We start from the raw sequence: 24,738 nt of genomic DNA on the forward strand, positions 1-24,738 counted from the left end.
GGCAGAAGCTGGGCTGGAGCAGCCAGGGACTCTCCCCCACAGCCAGTGCCCTGCCCCGCCCCCAGTGCCCCCTGCTGGGAGACACTGGGCTGGAGCAGCCAGGGACTCTTCCCCCACAGCCAGTGCCCTGCCCCGGCCCCCCCCAGCGCCCCCTGCTGGGAGACGCTGGGCATTCCCTGCAGCGCTCAGCTGCGTAACCTGTGCTCGTTGTTTGGCTTGCACTCTGCGAGGCCCTTCCCTTCCTGTGGGCAGAGGCGAGCGCTGAGCTAGGAGATAACGCTGCTGGCAGCCACCCCTTGGCAGGACCTGATCCTCTGCCCTGCCTCACGCCTCCTGTGAGTGGCTGTGTGTGTGGGGGGGGGGTTCATTGCCCTAGGGGCTCAGGTGGCAGCCTGGCTCTGGGACTCCTCACCTCAAAGGGTCCTAGAGCCTCGGCTCCAGGCCAAGCCCATGCCCCAGCAGCGACACCGCCCCTTAGTGCCGCCCCACGGGCCCGGGTCAGCGGGCATCTGACTGCAGTGCACACTTCCCCTGCGGGACATGCCCAAGCGACACCGGATGAGTGTGACCCAGTGGGGAACTGAACCTAAGTCTTCAGCCAGGCTTGTGCCCTCCCGCCTGGGCCAGCCTTCCTAGCCAGCAGCCCCCTCCCAGTTAATCCCACCCACCACCTGACCCCCACACAGCCCCCCAACCCCCTCAGCCACAGCTCCACACCCAGCCACCCCAACAGCTCCCCACTCAGCCTCACCTGATCCCCACAGCTCCTCATCCAGTCCCCCAGTGCCCCTGAGACTGCCCCCCAGACAGCACCCCCAGGACCACTCAGGGGAGAAGCCAGTACAAATTACTGGGGCCCGGCATTCTGGAAGGGGGTCCGTGGCCTGGTGCCCGGCCTTGTCGGCCCTGTTTAGCCAGTCTGCCCTCTCAGCGTCCTTGAGCACCCCTGCCCCAGCCCTCCAACCTAAACAACCCCCACAGCACACCCAATATGACTCCTCAGCTCTAACAACCCACCCACAGCCCTCGAATCCCTAACCACCCTACCTAATACAGCCCCTTCTAACACAATCCCCTATCCCACACACCCCTTCAAACTCCCCCCAATCAGCCCCATAGCTCCCCTACCCAACTGCCCTTCCAAACCACCACTAAGCCAGTCACCCCACACACAGCACCCTCAAACCAACAGAGCCCCCCCAACTTCTTCTGCCACCTTGTCCCTCTCAACCCCCTCCTGCCCCACGCCAAGATGTCCCCCCAAGCCATGTCGCCTGAAGGCTGGGAGCTGGGCTGTGCTGGGGGTCGGTCGGGGGGGGAAGAGCCCAGCTGCCCCAGGAGCAAAGAACCCTGGCTCAGTGCCCAGCCTTCGAGCTGAGTTTGGAAGCTGCATTTCTTGCTATTCCCTCCTCGGCCAAACAAGAGTCTGGGTCCAGAGGTCACCTCGTGCCAGGGCAGGCAGGGATTGCATAGATTGGTTTTTGGCTCTGTGTTCAGCTGCAGAGACCTTGGAGCTGGGTGCAGGCTCCAGTGTCCGAGTTAATCGGTTACAGCCTATATTTGCCTTTGCAGCTGTCCATAGCAGGGTTGGACTTGTTGAAATTCAGCGTCTCAGGGAAGCTGGGAGGGCCTGGGCCGAGGCACCGAGGGCTGGGCGATGTTTGGCCGTGCTGACCCCACCAGCCATTGTCCTGGGGAGACAGGAGAGGCTCACGGTCTAGGGGGCCCTGCAGGGAAACTTGGGCTGCTGCAGCCCCTATCTGGAGTTGGGTCCAGGCCCTCCCATGCTCTCCTGCAGGTGGGCCTGGCACTGCCAGCTCTGGGCTCCCCCCAGCCTGAGGAGTCCAAGCTCAGCAGTTAGTTCTGGTGCAGCTGCCCTCGCGGGGGGCCCGTGGCTAATGGGCCCAGAGAAGGCCTGTGGCAGTCTGTGGGTGTGGGCCCATCTGCCTGGCCCAGATTGGGGATCCTGCAGAAAGGCAGGGCTGGCAGCCAAGTGGCACAGCTGGACACACCTGAGGCTGTTTACCTGGAAAGTGAGCAAGGCTGGATGGCGTCAGCCCCACTCCCTGGCTGATTCCAAGGGCTGACCTGTGCGGCAGGGGAGGGCCAGTATAAAGGTCCCAGCGCTGCTGAAGCACGGCACTTGCAAGAGGATAATTGCACAGTGCCCTACCTGTTCCTCGGTGCCAGCGGTGAGTCTAGGGCCCCTCTCCACAGCACGCGCTGCCTCAGCCTTCTCCAGAGGCTGGCCCCCAATTCCCACCCCCTAGGAGCAGGGGCCCAGCACAGGGCTCTGGCTCACAGCTCTCCATGCTGCCCCAAGAGCCCTAGGCAAGGGGTCCCGGAGGTAAACTTTCTAGCTGAGGGGTCTCCTTTCCACAGTTCAGCCCTCCCCTCCCTCAGGGCTGGATGAGGGGTCTCTTCCCTCCCCTGTCCCTTCGCCAGCTGGAGGAGCAGTTTGGGTAGGCAGGAAGCAGAGGGTGATGTTGGCCAGCTTTCTGCCAGGGATGTGGGAGGAAAGGCGCTTTCCCCCTGGGTGCCAGCGGCAAGGGGATCCCAGGCAGAGTTAAAGGGGTTCTGCTGCCTTTCCAGGCTCTCATTGTGGGGATGAGCATGGCTTCACCTGGACTCTCACCCACGAACAAGAGTGCTTTCTGCTCCATCTCCACCCCCCACTGGCTGCCCTGACCCAGGAGCTGTGGCTGCCCCACTTGTGAGCCAGGAGGCATGTGAGTGGATTTACTCCTCCTCTGTGGCTCCCCTTGTACCGGCAGTCCCTGCTGAGGCCTGTTCTCCAGCTGCCTTTACCATACGGGCAGCTAGCTCACAAACGCCTCTGAAGGGCTCTGCTGCCCTCCGAAGCCTCAGCTACCGTCCCAACTCATGGGGCTCTAAGCAACATCCAGCAGCTCCCGGGGGTGGTGCAGACCCCTCGGTGCAGCTGCTGGATTTTCCCAGACCTGGAGCCTGGAACCAGAAGAGACAATCTTCAGATCCAGCCGGCTCCTCGCCTAGGGGCCTCCACGCCTGCTGTTCCCACATCCGACACCCACCTCACACACCTTGGGCAGACAGGCCACAGCTGAGACTTCGTGCTACTTCAGCTGCCAACCCCAGAATGATTCCCAGCGTGCGCCGTCCCTCCGGGGGCAGAGCTCCCCCTCCCGTCACTGCCCAGCTGGGCCATTTCCAGTGAGACAGTCTGAGCGCCCACCAACCCTCTGCACCTCCAACAGGCAGAGGGGTCACTCCCACTCCCGGCAGAACTGCTGTGCTGACAGCTTGTCGCAGGGGTGCACAGCGAGGGGAGCTGCCCAGACACAGCCTCTCACATCTACCTGGCTAGCGCCTTGGTCTAGGCACTGTCAGCTTCTGGAAGAGGCTGGTGCTAGGCTGCCATTGATGGGGTGATCCCCACTGGGTCACTCGCAGCACAGGCTTCCCGCCAGTCCCTGGCTCCAGCCTGGGGCTCGCTCAGCTCCACACAGGCCAGGGCTTGCCTTGTTTGGGTCTGCACCATGTCTCACCTGCCACATTGACTCAGTTACTGTCTGCATGCTCCCACCCCAGCCACCAGACCCAGCTCAGGTGTGCACCCCCCAGCACCCCAGGGCTACCAGACCCAGCTCTGGTGTTCACCCCGCCCCAGGTACCAGACCCAGCTCCGGTGTGCACCCCCCCCACTCCCCATGGCTACCAGATCCAGCTGTGATGTGCACCCCCCAGCACCCCAGGGCTACCAGACCCAGCTCTGGTGTTCACCCCGCCCCGGGTTACCAGACCCAGCTCCGGTGTGCACCCCCACCCCACTCCCCATGGCTACCAGATCCAGCTGCGATGTGCACCCCCCAGCACCCCAGGGCTACCAGACCCAGCTCTGGTGTTCACCCCGCCCCGGGTACCAGACCCAGCTCCGGTGTGCACCCCCCCCCACTCCCCATGGCTACCAGATCCAGCTGCGATGTGCACCCCCCAGCACCCCAGGGCTACCAGACCCAGCTCTGGTGTTCACCCCGCCCCGGGTACCAGACCCAGCTCCGGTGTGCACCCCCACCCCACTCCCCATGGCTACCAGATCCAGCTGCGATGTGCACCCCCCAGCACCCCATGGCTACCAGACCCAGCTCTGGTGTGCACCCCCCCCCACTCCCCATGGCTACCAGATCCAGCTCCGATGTGCACCCCCTAGCTCCCCAGGGCTACCAGACCCAGCTCCAGTGTCCACCCCCCTGGGTACCAGACCCAGCTCCGGTGTGCACCCCCCTGGGTAGCAGACCCATCTCTGGTGTGCACTCCCCAGGGCTACCAGACCCAGCTCCGGTGTGCACCCCCTCACTCCCCATGGCTACCAGACCCAGCTCTGGTGTGCACCCCCCAGCTCCCCAGGGCTACCAGACCCAGCTCCGGTGTCCACCCCCCTGGGTACCAGACCCAGTTCCGGTGTGCACTCCCCAGGGCTACCAGACCCAGCTCCGGTGTGCACCCCCTTACTCCCCATGGCTACCAGACCCAGCTCTGGTGTGCACCCCCCAGCTCCCCAGGGCTACCAGACCCAGCTCTGGTGTCCACCCCCCTGGGTACCAGACTCAGCTCCGGTGTGCACTCCCCATGGCTACCAGACCCAGCTCTGGTGTGCACCCCCCAGCTTGCCAGGGCTACCAGACCCAGCTCCAGTGTGCACGCCGCTCTCTGGGTACCAGACCCAGCTCCGGTGTGCACCCCCCCCCACTCCCCATGGCTACCAGATCCAGCTCCGATGTGCACTCCCTAGCTCCCCAGGGCTACCAGACCCAGCTCCAGTGTGCACCCCCCTGGGTACCAGACCCAGCTCTGGTGTGCACCCCCCCAGCACCCCATAGCTACCAGACCCAGCTCTGGTGTGCACCCCCCCCAGCTCCCCATGGCTACCACACTCAGCTCCGGTGTGCACTCCTCCCCTCCCCCCCACCCGGGACCAGACCCAGCTCCGGTGTGCACCCCCCTGGGTAGCAGACCCATCTCTGGTGTGCACTCCCCAGGGCTACCAGACCCAGCTCCGGTGTGCACCCCCTCACTCCCCATGGCTACCAGACCCAGCTCTGGTGTGCACCCAACCTAGCTCCCCCCAGCTACCAGACCCTTCTCTGGAGTGCTCCCCCCCTTGCTCCCTCCAGCTCCAGTGTGCTACACCCCTGCTCGCCTAGGCCAGGGGAGGCCTCCCCTTTCCCTGCACAGTGACAGGGAAATGCTGCCCTCTCCCTGCACTCACACCATTCCCAGGGTCCCTCAGTGGCCATCGCAGCTCCAAAGCAAGAACTCAGCTGCACTCTGGCATGGACCTGCCATGGCTGGGGGAGAGGCACCCCTCCCCACCAGCCCCAGCACGGACCTGCCCTGGACTTGCTGCAGCCAGGGGAGAGGAGCCTCTCCTCCTGCCTGCACTCCAAAACCCTCATCCCTGGCCCACACCCCCCAGACCTCAACTCTCTGCCCAGCCCTGAGCCCCTCATCCCCCACCTCAGAGCCCACACTCCCAGCCAGAGTCCTCACTCCCCTGCACCCCAACCCTCTGCCCAGCCCTGAGCCCCCTCCCACACTCTGAACCCCAGCCCCACCCCAACCACATGAATTTTGTTGTGTGCACCAATATGACGGTGGCATCACACATCACCTCCATAGTGGTGCACACAACAAAATGAATTCCACACATGAACATAAGAAATGAGAGGGAACACTGCCCACAAGGATTCTCAGGTGACCTGCAGACAGGTTTACAGCTGCCCAAGAGATGCAAGTATTTGCGGCTTTAGGAATGAGGTTCTTTTTCTTTCCTTTAGCTGGGCCTAGTGGGCATTTCCTGGGTTTATTATAATCCTGTGGTTTGTCTACAGCTCAGATTTATCAAAAAACATCTTTAACTCTGACCCCCATCAAGGCCTGTCTCCTATTCAGCCATTCACCACCGTTGCAGCCAGCCACCAGGGCTTTTCAGCAGCATGATCCCCTCATGCTACACATACTGCCTGAAAAGCACCCGCTGCTGCCATAGCTTCCTCCCTGGGAGCGCCCACATCCTGGGCAGCTCCACCTACGGCAATGGAACTCACTGTGAAGAGGGACACAAACCGGCCTAGCCTTGGAGCACCCATGGCTCAAGCCGAGAGAAGGACACCAAGGTTCTGTCTCTATACAGAGTCGCCCCTGCACAACCAGACGGGCTTGTAAACAGCTGGAATGAAACGGACCCTGTGTGGACTCTCTGAATCCAGCTGAAGCCTGGCTTGTATCAGTGGCGAAGTGAGCTAAGCTCCATTGATACAAGCCAGGTTTACACTGAATGTACAGCAGCCAGGCAGGGCCTTGTACCTTGTGCGTGTTTAACAAAAGGGGAGATGTTAAACCAGAGCAGCTTTGAACATGAACTCGTCCCAGTTCTGTTTCACTGCACAGGAACAAGGTGGTTACCTAGAGCCCATCATTTTTCCAGGAGGCGCTTGAAGAGGACTGTTCATGCTCTGCAAAGTCCCACACAGTCTCAACACATCAGCTCCTTCTCCCATAACTAGAACACCTTGGCAACAGGGCAGTTAGCAGCTAGAGAACAAGGGTGAACAACTTCTCGGTCTCTTGGAGCCTCGGGATTGTCCTGCCCCTGTTAAATCTACACGAGGGGCCTTGGCTTGTCAAGCAACAGGCAACTGTGGGGTTCCAGAGATGTAACTTCCGTTATGGGACAGTCTGGGACAACCAGCGCTGCCTGGGGGAGGCATCCAAAGAGCACAGCCATCTCTACGGGGGCGAAGAACCTTCGTAAGGACACTGGCCACGTAGCGGGGCCCACCCCTCGTGGACAGAATGGCACTGCAAGTACCCTAGCCGCTCCTCTCCCCCAACCCCCAATTCTTGGTGACTTGGCCCTCCATAAGAGGCGCCCCACCCTCACCCCATTGGGCTATCAAAGTCCAAACCAAACCAACTTCCTGCCCCAGCGTAAGCTAGACACAGCCTGGCTTCCTGAGGGTCTCACTTCTCTTCATCTCTTTTCAGCCCATCCTCTGGACTCAGCCCTCCTGGGGCAGCCTCCTTCCTGGGCTGTGTGGGGGCCCCACAACAACCCTCTTCGGTGGGCTCTGTCCTCTTCTCCTTCCCAGGGCCTCTCCCTGCACAGCTGGGCTCCTTCCTGCTGGCAGCCCTGCTCACTTCACAGCAAACTCCACCACTTCCACTCTCCCCTCGTGGCCTCTCCCAGGGCTCCTCCTTAGCCTCAGACCTGGGCGCAAACATGTTCTCCCTTGGGGCAGGATAAGCCCAGTCCTGCTTTCTTGGGCTTCCTTTGCCTCAGGGGCTTTCCCTCAGTCCCCTGGTGTTGGGGGCTCTGCGGGGGCACCTCAGCCTGTAGGTCTCTGCCCAGTTCCCCCTCACCAACCCACTGGCTGCCTGTCCACTTCTGTCTCCCGCACGCCTGGATGGGCTCCTTGTCCCCATGGGACGGTGGGCTGCCTCTGTTACAGGGGCACCCCTGGAAGGACCATCTCACCCTGTGACACATCTCTGGCCTGGCGGATGCTATCCCATGGGCACATGGGGATTACGTCTGCCAGAGGCAGGCGATGGGCCGAGATGGGCCATTGGCCTGCGGCAGTCAGGGTTCAGGTGTGTTCACACCTCTTGGGCTGTCTAGCAACAGACTTCTCACTAGGCCCTCCTCTGGCCAAAGCCAGGCCTCCTATGGCCAGGGCCATCATGTGGCAGCAGCAGCTTGGTAACCCCTGCGGGGAACATGGCACGTGTTTGGGAGTGGAGCGCTCTGCTGTGGCCATGCTGGTGCTTGGGGAAGCTCCCAGGGACCTACGCTGTGGAGTGCTGGCCTGGTCTGCACTGCTCCTTGCACTCCCCCAAAGCCGACTCCTGCAACCTCAGCAAGCTGCCTCTGGGCTCTGCATGTGGGTGCCTTAGTAAGGGCCATCTGGGCAATGCTGTGTCGGGCCCTCTAGCCCAGACCCCTGCTGTGGGGCCAGTGCCAACACTGCCCCACAGAGCCTGGGCGTGCTGGAGCTGGGTCGTGGCTGGACTGCGGTCCTGCTCGTCATGCTGCGTTCCACGAGGTGCATCCCCAGATCTTCCCCGCAGGGCGGGAGAGTTCCTGTCCCCACAAAGCACACAACAGCTGCTGACCGGGGCATCCAGGCTGTCCCCGTATTGCGACTGTGAACACACACAGCACCACTCCCGCTCAGGGAACTGACCCTCGCTCGGACCCATTGGCTGTGTTCCCCAGCAGCGCCCCGGCCTGCTTTCCCTGCTGCCTTTGGACTGGGCTGCTCCAGCCTCACTCAGGAGCAAGGAGCCCCAAATGCTGAGCCCTGAAACCAGCACCCAGATGGGTGCATTGCGACTCTGCCCTGCTCCCCACTCATACAGATCTAGTTAGGGTGACCAGATGTTCAGTTTTTAAAAGGGACAGTCCAGTTTTTGGGGACCTTTTTCTTCTATAGGCGCCTATTACCCCCCACCCCTGTCCTGTTTTTTTCACAGTTGCTATCTGGTAACCCTAGATCTAGTTAGTAACGCCTGAATTGCAAACACCAGACCCTGCCCTGCTGCTATCATCGTCCAGTCCTGGCCCCGTCTAGCCTGCCCCGCCCACTGGTATCGCTGGCCTAGCTCCCTGCCTCCCCCCCATCCCATTTCCCCCCTTACAAGGCTCCTCAGCCCTCCTCCATCTCTCTTCCTGGCTGACTCCCCGCCTGACTTCTCCCACACCTCCATCTCCCTCCTCACCCCCTTGCTGCCTCCACCCTAAGCTGACCAGATGTCCCAATTTTATAGGGACAGTCCCGATTTTTGGGTCTTTTTCTTATATAGGCTCCTATTACCCCCCCACCCCATCCTGATTTTTCACATTTGCTGACTGGTCCCCCTACTCCACCCCTGACTCCATCTCTGCCCTGGCTCCCCACCTGGCCTTCCCTGATGGTGTCACCATGTGCACGTGGTGGGTACATCCCTCCAGCTCTCCAGCCCCCTTCCCTGACGCTGTCTGTTCTGCAGGCACAGCTATGCTTATGGGTGTCTCAGCCTTCCCTGTCTCCTCACTGCTAGTTCATTATTAAGGCCACCTCACACGTTTCACATCCCTCCCTTTTCCAGCTCTGTTGCGCATGGCTCGTATGGTCTAAGTTTGTGCAGCATCTGGCATGGCTGGGCCCATGGTGATAATACAAACAATTTTAACCCTTCTGCTGGTGGGGGTCAGGGTCAGCAGCAAGATGGGCTGGGTTCAGTTTTCTAGGAGTTCCTAAAAGGTCAACCTCAGCTCAAGCCCCCACTCAGAAACTTGGGAACCTATATACGCCCCCAGGGCACCTCTGATATGCAACAGCGTCCATCTCAAGCCCTGCACTCGGGTTCAAAACCAACCCTGGGGGGAAGGGAGACAACACAATAAATGTGGGCCAGCTTGCAAGTCATAATTCACTTACACCCCTTCAGTCAGACCCAGGGTTCCCTCTAATTTGTAATGCCCATGTACAGAATGAATTTTGTTATGTGCACCACTATGGAGGTGTTGAGTGACACGTGACCTTCATATTGGAGCACGTAACAACATTCATGTGGCAGGGGTGGGGCCAAGGGGTTCACAGTGTGGGAGGGAGTTCAGGGCTGGAGCAGAGGGTTGGGTGCAGGGGGTGGGAGGGGGCAAAGGGCTCAGGGTGCAGGAGGGGGCTCAGGGCTGGAGCAGAGGGTTGGAGTGCGGGGCAAGTGAGGGCTCTGGCTGGGGGTGCGGGCTCTGGGATGGGGGTGGGGATGAGGTGTTCGGGGTGTGGGAGGGGGCTCAGGCCTGGGGCAGAGGGTTGGGGTGTGGGGGATGCGGGCTCTGGGGTGGGGCCGGCGATGAGGGGTTTGGGGTGCAAGCTGCCCTGGGGCTGCAGTTGGGAGAGAGGACTCCCCCTAGTCCTCTCTCGCTGCAGCAGCCTGGGGCACAGGGAGAGGTGCCTTTCACCGGCTGCGGCAGCTCCGGCTGGCCAGGGCTGGACCGAGGGAGGGGCGCCTCTCCCCTGGCCATGGCAGGTCTGCGCTGGGGCCCGGCGGGGAGAGCACCTCTCCTCACTGCAGCCGAGCCCCTATGTGGGGCTTAATAGGCAGCTGTGCGGCTGCACAGCTTATATGGAACTTGGGTCAAAGCCTCCTGCCCTAGGTCCTTCCCAGCAACCCAAGCTCAGGCCTTCCCCAGCCGCTGCATCTGGCTCATGATGAGCCAGTGGTGGCTAGTCCCCCTTTGTTTGCTGTCCTGGGTGGGGCAGCAGCTCCCCAGAGCCACCTGACCCCGCTCACAGGATTTGTAGGTTCAATTGCGGAGCAGGGAGGTGAAACCCCCATAGCCACAGCTGGTCTCTGGCCATCCAACTCCCCTGAGCTCTGCACTAGTCATCAGCCCCAGAATAGGCCATCTGGAGTCCTTGCTTAGCACAGGCGCAGTGACACCCGGCCTTTGCCAGCAACTAATCCCACCCCATTTCCCACCTGTGCCCAGCTCCTTCCAGCCAGGCCAGGCCAGAGCTCCGTCCGAGTGACCCCAGCACAGCCAGGGCGCTTCTCTTGTCCCGCCCTTTCCCAAGAGACTCAAGAGTGTCTCATTGCCCCAAAATCAAAACTTCACTGCATTTTAACCAAAACTGCCCCAAATGCCACAGAACTGAAAGGCAAATAAGGCCAGGCCCCGGCAGTCAGCTCCCCAGCAGATGGCAGCAGATAGCCCCCCTTGGAGCCCTGTCTCACCCCGTGTCCCCCCTGCTCCCTGGGGTGCAGTGGGGAGCTCCCTGCTCTCTAGGGCTCCAGAGCTCGCAGCTCCCACAGGAACTTCCTCCTGAGTTCGCCTCTGGCGGCAGCACTAGTCCTGCTGCCAGCTCTGCTCCTGCAGTCTGAGCCCTTCCCTGTCTCCCGTCCCAGGAGCTTGGGGCTCTTGGCAGCGAGAGCCTGGCTTGTTCTCTGGGCCCTGGGGCCATGGCAAGACGTCCCGTCAGCGAGAGCCCAGCTTGTTCTCTGGGCCCTGGGGCCGGGGCAAGACGTCCCGTCAGCGAGAGCCCGGCTTGTTCTCTGGGCCCTGGGGCCATGGCGACATGTCCCGTCAGCGAGAGCCCGGCTTGTTCTCTGGGCCCTGGGGCCATGGCGAGATGTCCCGTCAGCGAGAGCCCGGCTTGTTCTCTGGGTGAACCGTCCCTTCAGCGAGAGCCCGGCTTGTTCTCTGGGCCCTGGGGCCATGACGAGATGTCCCGTCAGCGAGAGCCCGGCTTGTTCTCTGGGTGAACCGTCCCTTCAGCGAGAGCCTGGCTTGTCCTCTGGGCCCTGGGGCCGTGGCAAGACATCCCGTCAGCGAGAGCCCGGCTTGTTCTCTGGGCCCTGGGGCCGTGGCAAGACATCCCGTCAGCGAGAGCCCGGCTTGTTCTCTGGGCCCTGGGGCCGTGGCGAGACGTCCCGTCAGTGAGAGCCCGGCTTGTTCTCTGGGCCCTGGGGCCATGGCGAGATGTCCCGTCAGCGAGAGCCCGGCTTGTTCTCTGGGCCCTGGGGCCGGGGCAAGACGTCCCGTCAGCGAGAGCCCAGCTCGTTCTCTGGGCCCTGGGGCCATGGCGACACATCCTGTCAGCGAGCCCGGCTTGCTCTCTGGGCCCTGGGGCCGTGGCGAGACGTCCCGTCAGCGAGAGCCCGGCTCGTTCTTTGGGCCCTGGGGCCGTGGCGAGACGTCCCGTCAGCGAGAGCCCGGCTCGTTCTCTGGGCCCTGGGGCCGTGGCGAGACGTCCCGTCAGCGAGAGCCCGGCTCGTTCTCTGGGCCCTGGGGCCGTGGCGAGACGTCCCGTCAGCGAGAGCCCAGCTCGTTCTCTGGGCCCTGGGGCCGTGGCGAGACGTCCCGTCAGCGAGAGCCCGGCTCGTTCTCTGGGCCCTGGGGCCATAGCAAGACGTTCCGTCTGCGAGAGCCCGGCTTGTTCTCTGGGCCCATGGCAAGATGTTCCGTCAGCGAGAGCCCAGCTTGTTCTCTGGGCCCTGGGGCCATGGCAAGACGTCCCGTCAGCGAGAGCCCGGCTTGTTCTCTGGGCCCATGGCAAGATGTTCCGTCAGCGAGAGCCCAGCTTGTTCTCTGGGCCCTGGGGCCGGGGCAAGACGTCCCGTCAGCGAGAGCCCAGCTCGTTCTCTGGGCCCTGGGGCCTTGGCGAGACATCCCGTCAGCGAGAGCCCGGCTCGTTCTCTGGGCCCTGGGGCCGTGGCGAGACGTCCCGTCAGCGAGAGCCCGGCTCGTTCTCTGGGCCCTGGGGCCGTGGCGAGACGTCCCGTCAGCGAGAGCCCGGCTCGTTCTCTGGGCCCTGGGGCCGTGGCGAGACGTCCCGTCAGCGAGAGCCCGGCTCGTTCTCTGGGCCCTGGGGCCGTGGCGAGACGTCCCGTCAGCGAGAGCCCAGCTCGTTCTCTGGGCCCTGGGGCCGTGGCGAGACGTCCCGTCAGCGAGAGCCCGGCTCGTTCTCTGGGCCCTGGGGCCGTGGCGAGACGTCCCGTCAGCGAGAGCCCGGCTCGTTCTCTGGGCCCTGGGGCCGAGGCGAGACGTCCCGTCAGCGAGAGCCCGGCTCGTTCTCTGGGCCCTGGGGCCGTGGCGAGACGTCCCGTCAGCGAGAGCCCGCTTGTTCTCTGGGCCCTGGGGCCATGGCGAGACGTCCCATCAGCGAGAGCCCAGCTTGCTCTCTGGGCCCTGGGGCCGTGGCGAGACGTCCCGTCAGCGAGAGCCCGCTTGTTCTCTGGGCCCTGGGGCCATGGCGAGACGTCCCGTCAGCGAGAGCCTGGCTTGTTCTCTGGGCCCTGGGGCCGTGGCGAGACGTCCCATCAGCGAGAGCCCGGCTCGTTCTCTGGGCCCTGGGGCCGTGGCGAGACGTCCCGTCAGCGAGAGCCCGGCTCGTTCTCTGGGCCCTGGGGCCGAGGCGAGACGTCCCGTCAGCGAGAGCCCGGCTCGTTCTCTGGGCCCTGGGGCCGTGGCGAGACGTCCCGTCAGCGAGAGCCCGCTTGTTCTCTGGGCCCTGGGGCCATGGCGAGACGTCCCATCAGCGAGAGCCCAGCTTGCTCTCTGGGCCCTGGGGCCGTGGCGAGACGTCCAATCAGCGAGAGCCCGGCTCGTTCTCTGGGCCCTGGGGCCATGGCGAGACGTCCCGTCAGCGAGAGCCTGGCTTGTTCTCTGGGCCCTGGGGCCGTGGCGAGACGTCCCGTCAGTGAGAGCCCGGCTCGTTCTCTGGGCCCTGGGGCCATGGCGAGACGTCCCGTCAGCGAGAGCCCGGCTTGTTCTCTGGGTGAACCGTCCCTTCAGCGAGAGCCCGGCTTGTTCTCTAAGCCCTGGGGCCATGGCGAGATGTCCCTTCAGCGAGAGCCCGGCTTGTTCTCTGGGCCCTGGGGCCGTGGCGAGACGTTCCGTCAGCGAGAGCCCGGCTTGTTCTCTGGGCCCTGGGGCCGTGGCGAGACGTCCCGTCAGCGAGAGCCCGGCTCGTTCTCTGGGCCCTGGGGCCGTGGCGAGACGTCCCGTCAGCGAGAGCCCGGCTTGTTCTCTGGGCCCTGGGGCCGTGGCAAGACATCCCGTCAGCGAGAGCCCGGCTTGTTCTCTGGGCCCTGGGGTTATGGCGAGATGTCCCGTCAGCGAGAACCCGGCTTGCTCTCTGGGCCCTGGGGCCATGGCGAGACGTCCCGTCAGCGAGAGCCCGGCTTGTTCTCTGGGCCCTGGGGCCATGGCGAGATGTCCCGTCAGCGAGAGCCCGGCTTGTTCTCTGGGCCCTGGGGCCATGGCGAGATGTCCCGTCAGCGAGAGCCCGGCTTGTTCTCTGGGTGAACCGTCCCTTCAGCGAGAGCCCGGCTTGTTCTCTGGGCCCTGGGGCCATGACGAGATGTCCCGTCAGCGAGAGCCCGGCTTGTTCTCTGGGTGAACCGTCCCTTCAGCGAGAGCCTGGCTTGTTCTCTGGGCCCTGGAGCCGTGGCAAGACATCCCGTCAGCGAGAGCCCGGCTTGTTCTCTGGGCCCTGGGGCCGTGGCAAGACATCCCGTCAGCGAGAGCCCGGCTTGTTCTCTGGGCCCTGGGGCCGTGGCGAGACGTCCCGTCAGTGAGAGCCCGGCTTGTTCTCTGGGCCCTGGGGCCATGGCGAGATGTCCCGTCAGCGAGAGCCCGGCTTGTTCTCTGGGCCCTGGGGCCATGGCGAGATGTCCCGTCAGCGAGAGCCCGGCTTGTTCTCTGGGCTCTGGGGCCGTGGCAAGACATCCCGTCAGCGAGAGCCCGGCTTGTTCTCTGGGCCCTGGGGCCGTGGCGAGACGTCCCGTCAGTGAGAGCCCGGCTTGTTCTCTGGGCCCTGGGGCCATGGCGAGATGTCCCGTCAGCGAGAGCCCGGCTTGTTCTCTGGGCCCTGGGGTCATGGCGAGACGTCCTGTCAGCGAGCCCGGCTTGCTCTCTGGGCCCTGGGGTCATGGCGAGACGTCCTGTCAGAGTGAGCCCGGCTAGTTCTCTGGGCCTTGGGGCCGTGGTGAGACGTCCCATCAGCGAGAGCCCAGCTTGTTCTCTGGGCCCTGTGGCCATGGCGAAATGTCCCATCAGCGAGAGCCCAGCTTGTTCTCGGCCCTGTGGCCATGGCGAAACGTCCCGTCAGCGAGAGCCCAGCTTGTTCTCTGGGTGAACCGTCCCTTCAGCAAGAGCCTGGCTTATTCTCTGGACCCTGGGGCCATGGCGAGATGTCCCGTCAGCGAGAGCCCGGCTTGTTCTCTAGGCCCTGGGGCCATGGCAAGACGTCCCGTCAGCAAGAGCCTGGCTTGTTCTCTGGGTGAACCGTCCCTTCAGAGTGAACCTGGCTTGTTGTCTGGGGCATGGGGACAGTCACCTCTGCAGAGGGGGCATGAGCTGGCGTCACCATGAGGCGCTGGCCGTGGTCTCTAGAGCGAGTCAGGGGCAGTGGAGAGAGCATCCGGTGGGGTCTCTGGCATGCCAGGAGGGCAGAGAGCCAGACTCGTTCTCGTGGGCACGGGGTTGGGCCTGGCTGGAATGCAGGACACTGGCACTTTGTTTGGCAGGGGGTAGGCGGAAGTCAGGGCGTTTGATCTGAATTCTACAGTGTGTTGTTCAGGGTCCCATAAAGGCCTCATTGTATGTGAATAGTTTATAAAGCAGCATATGACTTCCCAGTGCAGGGCAGCGGCAGATAGAGACAAGGGCAGGCAGCACGGGGGGCTGAGCCGTGCACAGAGACATGAGAGCTTAGCAGGGACCCTTCCGGGCTGTTCAGAAAGGACACACTCCTCACCACAAGGTAACACGGCCGCTACAGGGCCCTGACCCGTCTCCTGCTCCTGCCCCTCTGCAGAGCTCTGCACAGGAGTCAGTGGCGCAAGTGGAACCAATGGGCAGAGGCAGGCGATGGCTGCAAGTCGCGTTTCTGGGTATGTCTGGGGCTGGCAGTCCCAGCAGGGGAATGGACACTCGTCCACTGGGCACGCTGCGGCTCTCCCAGTGCTCTGGCAGGGGGCGGGGAGGTGTTGTAGAGGTCCTGGTGCCATTCTATTCTGATGGCCTGTGCCACGTTCTCCCCCGTCCTGGTGCTCTGGCTAGAGGCTGGGAGAAGGGGGCAGGCAGCAGGGGGCTGGGAGTCGTCCTGGTGGAAGTGGGTGGCGCAGGTACACCCAGGCACAGCTTATCAGCAGAGCAAACAAGGGCTGAGGTTGTGTAGGGGAAGCGAGGGGCTGGCCCCAGGCGGGGCAGGGAGCACTTGAGGGTGACACGTGCCTTCACCTCCTGACATGGAGCAAACAGCAGGAAAGGCCCATGCAGTTCCCTGACCCTGTGGCACTTGGTGTATGCTGCTCCATAGTGGGATGTGGGGTGAGACGCCTGCTCTTGCCCTAGAGAGCACATCACCTGCTGCTGCTTAGTGCTCCGGCCCCAGCAACACCTTTTGGGGCTTGAGCCTTCCTCAGCAAGCCACTGACCTGCCCAGATTGGGGCCCTCCGTCCTGCTGAGCTCTCTGCTCCAGCAGGGCCGGGCTGTGGGTGAAGAGCAGAGCCCCTGACTGTGCCCCATGCTGGAGGTCAGCAGCAATCAGTGTGCATGCCAGGGAAAGCTGCACCCCACTGCACTCCTCACCACTCCTGGGGGGGGAACGGCTGCCCCACAGGCCAGCAGTCAGGGCCCACCCCAGTCCTCCAGCCAGCTGGCCCTAAATCCAGCGCCAGAGTGCCCCGTGCTCTGTGGCTGGGATGTGGGAGTGGGTGGGAAGAGGACTGCTGCAATTAATATGCAAATGAGCAATCTGATCAGCACAGACTCCCCAGGCCCCAATCCCTACAGGACATTCAATGTATTCTAAGCTTCTCCTACCTACTCAGGTAGGGGGGCTGAACTCAGCAGGGCGAAGCTGGCGGGTCAGACAGCTGGGGCAAGGGCAGGGGGGTTTGGAGCTAGGGAGCCCCAGGAGGAGGGAGGGAATAAGCATATTAGGAGGACGTTCCTGCGAAATGATCAGCAATGAGAGTGAACTATGGCGAGAATGAAAAGCACATTGTTAGTGTAACCCACACACCTTCTGGGTGTGGGGTTCTGTCCCATCTAGTGGCACCGAGACCGGGAGAGAGAGACAGACAGACTGCTCCACAGCCTTAGCTGATAGCCAGCTGGCCTTTAGCTCATACTGTAGAGGCTCATGCACCAAGCTCCAGAGATCCAGGTTTGATCCCGCCTGCCAACGACTGTTACATTAGGTTTCAGAGTCAACACTTCACTGAGGTGTCAGGATTAGTTCCCAGCTCCCTGTGCTCATTTCAGGCTGCCTGCAGTCTCTGGCAGAAAGCCTGGTGTTTGTTTCAAAGTGGTCAACATTCTGCAGGCTTCCTTTACAAGCATGAGGGTTAGAAACACAGACCAAGAGTGTCACTAGTGGTGACTCAGTTTGGGTGCCCACCTGCAGACACCCAGGCCTAACACACAGAGTGGTCGGCCCCCCAGCTACCACTGGCCAGGCTGTGTGGACACTCGCGTCAACAGAGGAAAGGGCTAAGTAAGAAGCACAATGAATGCTGCCCCTGGAGCCCTTTCTGCTTTTGGCCTGTGGTCTCCATTCCTCTCAGTCCACAGGGCCCATCCCTAGGGTCTCTGAGCTGCTAACCATCACCTGCTGCTGTCTCTTGCAGGCGTGAGGCACGATGAATTGGGCAGGCCTCTACACAGTGGTGAGTGGCGTGAACCGCCATTCCACTGCCATCGGCCGCATCTGGCTTTCTGTCATCTTCATCTTCAGGATCATGGTGCTGGTGGTAGCAGCTGAGAGTGTCTGGGGGGACGAGAAATCTGCCTTCACTTGCAACACACAGCAGCCAGGCTGCAACAGCGTCTGCTACGACCACATCTTCCCCATCTCCCACGTGCGCCTGTGGGCTTTGCAGCTGATCCTGGTTACCACACCCGCCCTGCTAGTGGCCATGCACGTGGCCTACCAGCAGCACCAGGAGAAGAAGCTGCTGGTGCTGACGGGACACGGCGACCCCAAGCACCTGGAGGAGGTGAAGAAGCACAAGATGCGCATCTCGGGTTCTCTGTGGTGGACGTACATCTGCAGCGTGATATTCCGACTCCTCTTCGAGGCCGTCTTCATGTACATCTTCTACATGATCTACCCTGGCTACCAGATGATCCGGCTGGTCAAGTGCGAGGCCTACCCATGCCCCAACACTGTCGACTGCTTCATCTCCCGGCCCACCGAGAAGACCATCTTCACTGTCTTCATGCTGGCCACCTCGGGCATCTGCATCATCCTCAACATGGCTGAGCTGGTGTACCTGGTGGTGCGGGCCTGTTCCCGCCGGGCCCACCAGGACTCCAACCCCCCGTCGGGGAAGAGCTCCTTATACGGCCACAAGCTCTCCACCGAGTACAAGCAGAACGAGATCAACCAGCTGCTGACGGAGCAGGACAGCTCCCTGAAGGACATGCTGCGCCGCAACCCTGGGCTGCAGGAGAAGAGCGATCGCTGCTCCGCCTGCTAGAGGCCCCAGCCCCACTGGGCGGGGGCTCTGCCACGGCACACAAGGCCCTTACCCCTCCACTGGGAGCCATGGGGGGCAGGCTCTGGAGGGAGACGAAGAGTATTGAACGGAGCCTGTTGGTACACTCATGACTGCCTGAGCTCCGGCCCTAGGACACTGCCAGCTTGTGCACAGGTGTCGTGCCGAGCCCTTCACCCCGCACTGCCATGGGCCCACGGCCGTGCACAAGCCCAGTCATTTTCATACCCTGAAACCCGTTAGAAAGGCTAGTGTGGCTGCAGAGCTCTTGGAATTTGCCTTAATTCACTGAGTGATGTCCCTCAAGCCCCACCAGTGCCCCCAACAGAGACTCTGTCTCCTGCAGGGAAAGGAGCCATCCCCACTGGTGGGCCCAGTCCCCAGGGGCTGCTGAGACAGAGGACACCAGGTGTGGCCTGGCAATTGGAGTGTCAGAAATGTCGGCCATTAAAGCTGTGTTTTCAGGAGCTGCCTCTCTCCCTTTGTCACCTGGGGTTTGGTGAAGGGTCAGGATCCCCAGGGTGGCAGGACTGCAGACCGCCCCCAAACCCTGCCAGGTCAGCCCACTGGGCCAGCTCCTTCCTGTCTTGCTGAGGGCTGGGCCAAGCACAGACTGAACAGGGAGCTGCATCCTCCCCAGATGCCTGCCAAACCCTCCGGGCATCCCACGGCAGCCAGGCCCTTCCCCTCTGTCCTGCATGGCAATGTGGTATCCGGGGGCTGCTCGGACCCTGCCCAGCCCCGCAGTGCTGCCAGAAGGCATGCAGACCGCCCAGGTTCTGTGAGAATACTGTGAGTGTCCATCTGTCCTGGGCTCACAGCTCCTTGGACAGCGTGGGATGCCTTTTCAGCAGCATGTGCAGCAGGACAGCTTTCTCCCCCAGGGCCGGACCCCATCTTGCTGCACATGTAAGTCCCAGACCCCTGTGCCCCCCCTGCCCCTGCTGGATGGGGCACACTCACAGGCCAGAGACCACTTCAAAGCCCAGCTCTGTGACATACCAGGGCACGTCATGGGACCCTCTCAGAAGTGGGGGAGGGCGCTGCTCCGTGCTAGCCTGGGTGGGGGGCTCAGCAGGATGGGCTGTTACCTGCTAGCCCAGGGCTCAGCAGAGGGGGCTGCTCCCTTCCGGCCCGGGGCTGCAGTGGGGGGGGCGGGGGCTCAGCAGAGGGGGCTGCTCCCTGCTAGCCCGGGGCTGGGGGGGGGCTCAGCAGGATGGGCTGTTACCTGCTAGCCCAGGGCTCAGCAGAGGGGGCTGCTCCCTGCTAGCCCGGGGCCGGGGGGGGCGCTCAGCAGAGGGGGCTGCTCCCTGCTAGCCCGGGGCTGGGGGGGGGCGCTCAGCAGAGGGGGCTGCTCCCTGCTAGCCCGGGGCTGGGGGGGGGGCGCTCAGCAGAGGGGGCTGCTCCCTGCTAGCCCGGGGCCGGGGGGGGCGCTCAGCAGAGGGGGCTGCTCCCTGCTAGCCCGGGGCCGGGGGGGGGCTCAGCAGAGGGGGCTGCTCCCTGCTAGCCCGGGGCCGGGGGGGGCGCTCAGCAGAGGGGGCTGCTCCCTGCTAGCCCGGGGCCGGGAGGGGGGGGGGCGCTCAGCAGAGGGGGCTGCTCCCTGCTAGCCCGGGGCCGGGGGGGGGCTCAGCAGGGGGGGCTGCTCCCTGCTAGCCCGGGGCCGGGGGGGGCGCTCAGCAGAGGGGGCTGCTCCCTGCTAGCCCAAGGCCGGGGGGGGCGCTCAGCAGAGGGGGCTGCTCCCTGCTAGCCCGGGGCCGGGGGGGGGCGCTCAGCAGAGGGGGCTGCTCCCTGCTAGCCCGGGGCCGAGGGGGGGTGCTCAGTAGAGGGGGCTGCTCCCTGCTAGCCCGGGGCCGGGGGGGGGGGCGCTCAGCAGAGGGGGCTGCTCCCTGCTAGCCCAAGGCCGGGGGGGGCGCTCAGCAGAGGGGGCTGCTCCCTGCTAGCCCGGGGCCGGGGGATGGGTGGGGGGGCTCAGTAGAGGGGGCTGCTCCCTGCTAGCCCGGGGCCGGGGGCTGGGGGGGGGGGGGCTCAGTAGAGGGGGCTGCTCCCTGCTAGCCCGGGGCCGGGGGATGGGTGGGGGGGGCTCAGCTGTATGTTTCTTTAATTTTCATGAATGGTTTTAGGAGGTAATTTCTCCACTGGCTGCCTGGACATGGGGGGGAGGGCAAAGGAGGCACCAAGCCCTACATGTAGGGGGGGACACACTATGCTGGAGGAGAGGACGGGGGCTTGGGAGCTCTCCATGCAGCTGAGGCCATGGGACGTGCCGGGTGCTGTGTGCTGTGGGGCCGGGACATAGCCCCAGCCCAAGCCAGTCCAGGCCCCTTGCTGACAGTACCACACTTTGGCCACGCAGGCAGCCCCCCAATCTGTCCCAGGCAGGCCGCCCAGGCTGCCCTGTGGAGGGCGGGGCAGCATGCCCACAATTGACCCTTGCACTGGGCAGATATGGGGGCCTTGTCCCGGCCCAGAGAGCAGCCTGGCAGCGGTTGCTGTCCCCGGGGCACAGGGCAGCCCCAGATGCATTCCAAGCCTGCCGCAAGGGGGCAAGCAGTTACCTGCAGCCGGCACAGAGACCGGCACGAGCCGGGGGAGAGGGCGCACTGGGGGGCAGAGGGAGACGCCCATACTCAGTCCTGCCAAGTGTCCTGGGGCTCCACACAGCCATAGCAGCCAGCCCCTGCCCCACGCCGGCTCGAACCCCAGCCCAGGTTACAGGAGGGCAAGGCTGGCTCACACCTGCTGCTGGGCCGGGCCGGCCACTAACCTGCTGGGTATCAAGTAGTGAGGCTCCAGGGCACCCCCCTGCTCAGGCTGACCCACACCCTGGCAGGGCGCCTGCGCAGCACAGGCTGCAGACCAGGAGAATGGTCCCCCCATAGCACCGCGCCCTAGGCTAGCATGCATCCCCTTTCACCTACCCCACTGTGGCCCCAATAGCCCCCAGCCCTCCCCATGCTCCTGAGCCACCGGACTTCACCTGCCCTTCTGTACTCACATGCTGGTAACTGCTGCAGGGTGGACAAGGTAAAGACAGCTCCCCGTGGGGATGTCCTATTCAGGGGCAGCTCTAGGCCCAGCAAAGCAAGCAGGTGCCTGGGGCAGCCCATTTGCAGGGATCCAGCCGGGGAGCTGAGAACCAGCAGGGGGCCCTGGGAGTTCTAGTTCCTTGGTTAGTTTCCTGCCTATAGAGCCAGCCCTGGAGCAGGGAAAGAACTACATTTCCCAGCATTCCCTTGGCCACTGTCAACAGGAAAGGGAGGGGGAGGAAGTATGGTATCTGAAACCTCATGGTGCAGCTTGCTGTGAACAGAGAGCTCACTGCTAGAGTGGGGTGGCACTGTGACTGGGGAACAAGTGTGCCCAAGGAGTAGAAGGCTTTGGCCCTGTTATCTCCTTCAGAAGACATCCCCAGACTGGATTAAGGATACTGGTGTGACCTCACCTTGCAGCCCCCAAAGAAGGAATTGGGGGGGACTAAATGGACAGTGCCCCTCTCTATCTGAAGCCTAGCAAGAGAGTTATGTGGACCCCACTAGGAGACGTTAAAATGAAAAGTAAGGAGGGGAGGCTCTACTGGATCTGGGCAGCTTTAGATGCAGTACCAGCACATAGGAGGATTTCCACTCCTGAGCCATGGAAGCAGAAATTGACTTTTCCTTTCCAGATGTAGCTAATATTCAGAAAGGGAATCTAGCACCTGCCTTCCAGATTTCAACACCTCAAAATTCAGGAGTGCTCAAGCTCAATTTGGGCCGCTCTTACTTCATTTCTCCCAAATCAAATGTACTGATCCACTGTAATCTGCTGTAGAAAAAGTAGGATAAAATTGAGCAAGAAATGCTTCCCAGTGGTTTTTAGGACTGGAATTGCTATTTTCAACGTCATTGCCTTTTTTTCTTATTATTAGTTTTAGTTGTTTAAAAGGAAGACAGTGATATTGCATTGGCAAATTCCCCATAGAAACAAAGAGTGGAACAAAAGAATAATAACGGCACCTCAACTTTTCCTCATTCATGGAGGACAGTCTTATAATATGCATCCAGATATCCTCCAAACACACAAGCTGAAAATTGTTCCACTTGACTGCAGTTCTGTAACCATATGGGAAACAATCCTGTCTGTGTTCTGTGCACAGCCAAAATTCCTGCTGAATGACCTGCCCTGGGAGCAAGTCACCAGTGACCCAGGGCTGGGATGGAAGGAGGGTGCAGGTGGGGGGAGGAGAGCCCAGGGCTGGGGCAGTAGGGGTATGGGTGGAGGGGCAGAGCCCAGGGCTGGGGTGGCAGGGGGTGTGGGTGGGGGGGCACTGGCAGAGGGGAAGGGGGGAGCCCAGAGCTGGGGCAGCACAGGGTGTATGTGGGGGAGAGCCCAGGGCTGGGGCAACAACAGGGTGCAGGGGGGAGCCCAGGGCTGGGGTGGGGGCAGCCAAAATTTGTTTTTGCTTGGGGCGGCAAAAAACCTAGAGCCAGCCCTGGTCCTATTTAGGGTGCCCAGAGCTGCTTACATGAACTCAGCATGCCCAGTAACCTCTGCTGAAGCCACTGCCCTTCAGCCTGCCCTTATTAGCTGTGGGAATCTGCTGACTGCTTTTACAGGGGCCCAAAAAGGGCAAAGGAAGCAAATTGGACCAGGGGGCAAAAATTGACCGGGCAGGAGGTCAAGCAGCTGGAGGCAGGCTTAGGAGAGGGGATGGGGGGGAAGGAGCCAGGGTTAAGCCCAGGGGTGAAGGGCTGCCAGAGGGCAAACTCCGGCCCAGGCAGGGGCAGAAGGGTACCAGTTACCCCGGTAGGCTGAGACACCTGTATTCACAAAAATAGGGATTTTTTTATTTCCCTTCCCTAGGGGCACCAGACGTCCTGATTTTATCGGGGCTGTCATGATATTTACTTGTTTGTCCCATGTCCCGACCAATGTTTGGCCAGGACGCGAATTGTCCCAATATTTTGCCCCCTGGCGCACAGGTGGAGGCGGCTTGCACCCCCCTGTCCCAATACCCTGCCCTGCCCCGACTCCAGCCCTCCCCCCCATTGGATCCCTCCCCAGATCTCCGCCCTGGCCCCTCCCCTCCCATTGGATCCCTCCCCAAATCTCTGCCCTGGCCCGCATCTTCCCAAGCCCGCTGCTTTCCTCCTCCTCCCTCTCCCTCGTGCTAAACTGCATGTCAGCACAAGCGCTGGAGGGAGGGGGGAGAAGCAGGACGTGGCAGCCAGCTCAGGGGAGGTGGAGGCAGAGCGAAGGTGAGCTGGTGCGGGGGCACAGGGCATGGAGCTGCCAGTGAGTGCTCAGCCCCTACCAATTTTTCCTCTGCCGCCGGCTCTTGGGTTTGTTTGTTTGTTTGTTTTGCTCCACCAGCACCTCCCCCCGTCCGCATCCAGATATTTCACGTCTCTCATCTGGTCACCCTACCCCTCCCACAGACAGCACCTCTCAGCATGGGTCTCCCCGGCTGGGTTCTTACAGGCACAGACACCCCAATGCCTAGTCACTGCTGCTCCTCTCTGTCTGATGTCACCTTCTGAGGTGCTTCAGAGAAATATTTCACATCTACCCCCCTCAGACACAGAGAATCGCTAATCGGTGTATCTGGCTGCAGAGAGTCTCAGAGCAGGTCACCAGTTTGTCTTATCCGCTGCTGGGATTGCCTGACGTACTCCTAGGATTTCATCCTTTAGCTTTGTTAGTGTGCAGATGCATGTCACTGTGCTATTTAATTTATATTTGAACAGCAAATACTCATTGAAAATATATAGAAGTACATTCACCCAGTAGTTTTAGCAATGACAGCTGTGGTTCTAGTATTGCACTTGCTGTTTTTTACTGGGATTTCTAATTTGGAATTTTTAATTCTAACTTTTTTTTTTCTTATTTTTAGAGCAGAAGTTGATTCTGTTGGGTCATTTGAGTTCCTGTCTCACTGAATTTATGGACTGGTCTCAAAACTTTGTTTTCATTCAATCCAGCAAAGGTGATTGCATTTTGCAACTGTTATTTTGCCTCTCAATTCAGCCCTTAGTGTTTTTCCGCATGCCATTGCTTGTGTGTACAACTTGAGTCTCAAATATTCAATGAAGGCCATACACTGTCTCCTATAACATCTTTCTCAAAGGCAAAAATCGATTGTAATTTTTGCTGAACATTAGAACTGCCGGAGTGGGTCAGACAAACAGTCCATCTAGCTCAGTGTCCTGTCTTCTGACAGCAGCCAGTACCAGGTGCTTCTAAGGGAATGAACAGAACAGGCAATCACTGAGTGAGCCATCCCATTGTCCACTCCCAGCATCTGGCAGTCAGAGGATGGTTTAGGGACACGCAGAGCATGGAGCTGTATCCCTGATTATCTTGGCTAATAGCTGATGCACCTATCCTGAGGGACTGATTTAATTCTTTGTTGAACCTATTCATCGTTTTGGCCTTCAGAACATAATGAACACACATCTGCAATCCCAAGATACCCTGACAACCACAAGAATTCTAAAAACATGAGTTATACACCCTGAAGTTAAGATTTTTTAATAAATAAATAACAAAATATCATTTATGCACCTCTTTGTTCCTGAGCCTTTAGGGTGTGGTATGGCCAGTTCCACCAAAGCTGGAGCCTAAACACCTGAATGAATCTTAAGCCACCCTCATACTTTTCCTGGGCTTATTGAGAATATGAAATAAGAGAAATCCAAAGTATGATTCCAACCAGTTCTCTTGCA

At 61.5% G+C, this 24,738-nt stretch overlaps 2 protein-coding genes across 6 annotated transcripts; both read left to right on the plus strand.

Moving 5' to 3' along the window:
* Positions 1 to 137: 137 nt before the first annotated feature.
* Positions 138 to 19,174, plus strand: GJB1 (gap junction protein beta 1). 4 transcript variants are annotated; one of them, XM_030575308.1, is made up of 2 exons: positions 138 to 335; positions 17,165 to 19,174. In XM_030575308.1, the coding sequence occupies exon 2, from the start codon at positions 17,177 to 17,179 to the stop codon at positions 18,014 to 18,016; it is 840 nt and encodes a 279-aa protein (XP_030431168.1). In that variant the 5' UTR covers positions 138 to 335; positions 17,165 to 17,176; the 3' UTR covers positions 18,017 to 19,174. The 4 variants fall into 4 exon arrangements, with proteins under 4 accessions (XP_030431168.1, XP_030431166.1, XP_030431169.1 ...); XM_030575306.1 differs by lacking the exon at positions 138 to 335 and adding an exon at positions 724 to 2,729; XM_030575309.1 differs by lacking the exon at positions 138 to 335 and adding an exon at positions 724 to 2,192.
* Positions 9,898 to 14,896, plus strand: LOC115657442 (polycystic kidney disease protein 1-like 3). 2 transcript variants are annotated; one of them, XM_030575304.1, is made up of 2 exons: positions 9,898 to 13,921; positions 14,754 to 14,896. In XM_030575304.1, the coding sequence occupies exons 1-2, from the start codon at positions 11,496 to 11,498 to the stop codon at positions 14,809 to 14,811; spliced, it is 2,484 nt and encodes an 827-aa protein (XP_030431164.1). In that variant the 5' UTR covers positions 9,898 to 11,495; the 3' UTR covers positions 14,812 to 14,896. The 2 variants fall into 2 exon arrangements, with proteins under 2 accessions (XP_030431164.1, XP_030431165.1); XM_030575305.1 differs by having other exon boundaries at positions 11,894 to 13,827.
* Positions 19,175 to 24,738: the final 5,564 nt, after the last annotated feature.

Source organism: Gopherus evgoodei, chromosome 9 (genome assembly GCF_007399415.2).
Source record: "Gopherus evgoodei ecotype Sinaloan lineage chromosome 9, rGopEvg1_v1.p, whole genome shotgun sequence".
Lineage (NCBI taxonomy): Eukaryota > Metazoa > Chordata > Testudines > Testudinidae > Gopherus > Gopherus evgoodei.